This window comes from Gigantopelta aegis, chromosome 3 (assembly GCF_016097555.1).
Source record: "Gigantopelta aegis isolate Gae_Host chromosome 3, Gae_host_genome, whole genome shotgun sequence".
NCBI classification, from domain to species: domain Eukaryota; kingdom Metazoa; phylum Mollusca; class Gastropoda; order Neomphalida; family Peltospiridae; genus Gigantopelta; species Gigantopelta aegis.
Window position 1 is genome coordinate 28,778,023 of NC_054701.1, and position 3,401 is coordinate 28,781,423.

General features: G+C 36.7%; 1 protein-coding gene across 1 annotated transcript; it reads right to left on the reverse strand.

Annotated features, from left to right (window-relative positions):
• LOC121368578 (toll-like receptor 4) lies at window positions 1-2,055 on the reverse strand. Its single transcript, XM_041493317.1, has 2 exons — window positions 1,500-2,055; window positions 1-494 (listed from the first exon to the last, which is right to left on the reverse strand). Exons 1-2 carry the CDS (start codon window positions 2,053-2,055, stop codon window positions 1-3), a joined length of 1,050 nt encoding a protein of 349 aa, XP_041349251.1.
• Window positions 2,056-3,401: the final 1,346 nt, after the last annotated feature.

Sequence of the window (3,401 nt, forward strand, 5' to 3'; positions counted from 1 at the left end):
TTAAATAAGTCGAACCAGGTCATCCCATGATGTCTCTACTTCCTGATCTGGCATTGGAATAATCCTATCTTCATCCACGACACATAAAATACAATCGGGTAGCTCGCACGCTCGCCTAGGATCTCTTAATACAATAAGTCTGTATGGTGTTCTCCACGTCACAGCGCTAACCGCAACTTGAACTGTAAACCAAGACCAGCCATCGTCGATGAAGTTGTGTGTGAAAAGAAGAATCGTTTTCCAGCTGTTGTTTATGCCATACATAATCGACTCTGCAAGTGGTTCTCCAGGAATTGAGTTGCGGTCATGCAAATATATTTTGTAATTATGGCGTCTTTCCAAGTGCTCTGCTACAGCAAGACATGCTTCTCTCCAGTCCCTGTCGGCGTAGCACAGACAGATATCAAACTCAAAGTCTGCTCTTGTGGGACACATAGTACATTTGCGAATAAGGTTCTTAAAGAAATATATAGCTTGAGTTTTGTGTTTTATTACTGAAAATGATGACACATAAACTAAGATAATAAATATAGATAGTGGAACAGCTATGGATAACCACATTTGTCCAGCACAGTGACGCCACAGCCGTTCAGCATTAAGATCCATGACTCGAACAGTCGATCCAGTTCCTGTCGTACATGAATACTGTCCTCTGTTATACGTGTAATTGTTTCCCTGAAGCCAAAATATAAAATACACATTCTTGCCACAAACACAGGCAAAGGTATTCCCTGTCAGATCTAAATAAAACGAGTTTTTGTGGGCATGCTTGTCCAACGAACTAGTTGTGGATTTTTCGATAAATTCAATTTTATTGTGATCCATTTTCAGCGTCAACAAATTGGTACAGTCGTTGATACTGAATGGAATAATACGAAATTTGTTATTTGATAATATCAAAGTCTGAAGTTTGGGATTGCTTCGAAATATGCCCTTAGACAGGCATCTAATACCGTTACTAGATAGATCCAGAAACATCAACTCTGACAGATTTGAAAAAAGCCGTATGCTGTTTTGGCAAAAGTAGTTTTTGGGAAGGGATACATCATTCAAGTAGAGGTTTTCTAAACCAGGAAACGTGTCGAAAAACGACACAGCAAGTGTCATCTTAAGGTTGTGCGTTATTTTCAGTGTTTTTAACTTATCAAAGCCTATGACGCTTCCTTCCAATGACACCCGGTCAAAGTAACTTACTGACAACTTCTCAAGAACATTTGTTTTATTATCAAAATGGTAATTACCATTAACAGATAAATCTTTTATAAAGGCATCAATAATTAGAGTTTTCAACTTTCGAGGAAATCTGTATATGATGTCAGATTTCATATTCAAAAACAAAAATCTGCTAATATTTGTTTCGAGATAGCAAGCCAGTCGAGAAACATCTACATATTCAAGATTGCTTGTAATAAAAAAATCTACTGACAGGTTTGTATAGTTGCCATATAATATATTACCATGAACATCTAAGTGTTTAATGCATCTAGTGAATATATTACTTTTATTAAATAAGCTTTCCAAATCAATGTATAATATGTTGTTTTCAGCCAAATTCAATTCAGATACACATATAGTTTCTAAATACTGCAAATATTCCGAGAGGAGTTGCTCATCATAAATTCTGTCGATAATTGAAAAATATTCATTGTCGACTTTCTTGAAATTCAAAGATGACATGTTGGTTCCACGTAAACCATGCAGTACCTGTAAAGATTTGTGTAATCCAATTGGAGAATTTTCTAGGTTGAATTTTTTCAGATGTTTTAATGGTGCCAGCGCATCTACGTGCATTTTGTAAATGTTACAGGATGACAGATCCAAAGTCGATATGCTCGAAGAGTTAAAAACAGATAGAGAATCGTTATATAGAATTTCAATATTGCAGTGTGCAGATGTACCAGATAAGTTCAGTGCTGTAAGACTCTTCATTGCCCCAAAGCCTGAACTAAATTTAGCTTCTTTGAAACTGTCTATTGTTAATTCCTGTAGCCTGCTCAGGGGTTGAAATATTACGTCTGGGTATTCTCCAGTTTTACTGTTATCATTAAACCCCATGTTCAATGATATCAAGCTTCCCAGAAATTTGAACACATTATGTGGGAATGAGATATTATTATATCCTAAGTTGTTGCTACTAAGGTTAAGGTATTGCAGCTGAGAACACTGGGTGAATACCTCTTCTGGAAGACGGTTTAATCCATTATAGGAGAGATCAAGATACACAAGAGATGAATAATTAAAATCTTTAATCTGTAAGGTTACGTTATTTTTGCTCAAATCCAAGGCCGCTATGTTGGCATTCAGGCGAGGAACATTTTGGAGATTCCGTCGACTGCAATTCGCAAACAAACCTCCGAACTTTGCCGAATAATTAATGGAACAATTGTATGGCGTCATTCCAAGGACTACACAAAACGTCAGCGTTGATAGAATCATCAGTTGATCTGAAATCTATACAAATATATATAATAAGTAAATAAAAACACTATCACTACTACTGGACTAAGCATTTCTGTCTAGTTTCACATTGTACCTTTTATTATTTTATCAGTTCTGTGGGTCACAAACCGCAAGTGTGGGCTTGAAACGCTTTCTATGTTTTACAACTAGCATTCTATGTTGATTAATATATACTGACGACCAAACGAAAGTATACCAAAAGATTAGTATGTGAAATCGCAGTTTCTAACCCTAGTGCTGTTTGTAAGCTGAGTAGTACACATTTGACTGTTATTAGTGTGTATACTGTGTTCGTATTTCGCCAAATGATTATACTTTCGAAATACAACGTTAACACGGGCATCAACTTGTGTTTGGTGTCGTTTTTACTATTTATAAACAATTGATCGGTATGCTTTCTTTTAATCGTCAGTATAGTTTTACCCTGTAAATAGCATTCTAAACTATAGTAAACACGACAAAAGATACTAGTCGGTTCTAACAACACTTAATAGTAAATCTTAAGGCAGAGTTTAATATTACTTATAGAATGCAGGAAATTGCATTTCAGGATATCTAGTTTTCAAACGTTTACGGGGGAACATATCCCTAACCCCCTAGAAACTTTGCTTTGCGCACTCGGTCTCAATCAGCCCCCCCCCCCCCCCCCCCCCCCCCCCCCAATGTCTACTTGCTTCCGCCGTTCTATGGTATTAGTGGCGTGTGAACGCGTGAACAGCGCAAGGTATAGGTAGCTCTATAACAATTAGCATCTCACCGGAACGAAGTTCGAAATACATATATTTTTAAATGTCGCATTAAACAAAGACACGCTTGCCATTGGTGAGATATGTGACAAATATTGTTTTATCTGCCCAGTAAATTGCTGTAATTTAATTTTAATTAATGTCAATGTACTAGCTACTACTGTGCTTAAAACGTGTACTTCTGACTAACACCTT

Excerpts from the sequence above, each read along its gene's own strand:
- LOC121368578 (XM_041493317.1), bottom strand. The coding sequence starts at position 2,055 with ATGGGGTTTAATGATAACAGTAAAACTGGAGAATACCCAGACGTAATA. Across the intron at positions 495-1,499 it reads GGAAAGCTTATTTAATAAAA|TAATAAAACACAAAACTCAA; the intron begins GTAATATATTCA and ends CATCATTTTCAG.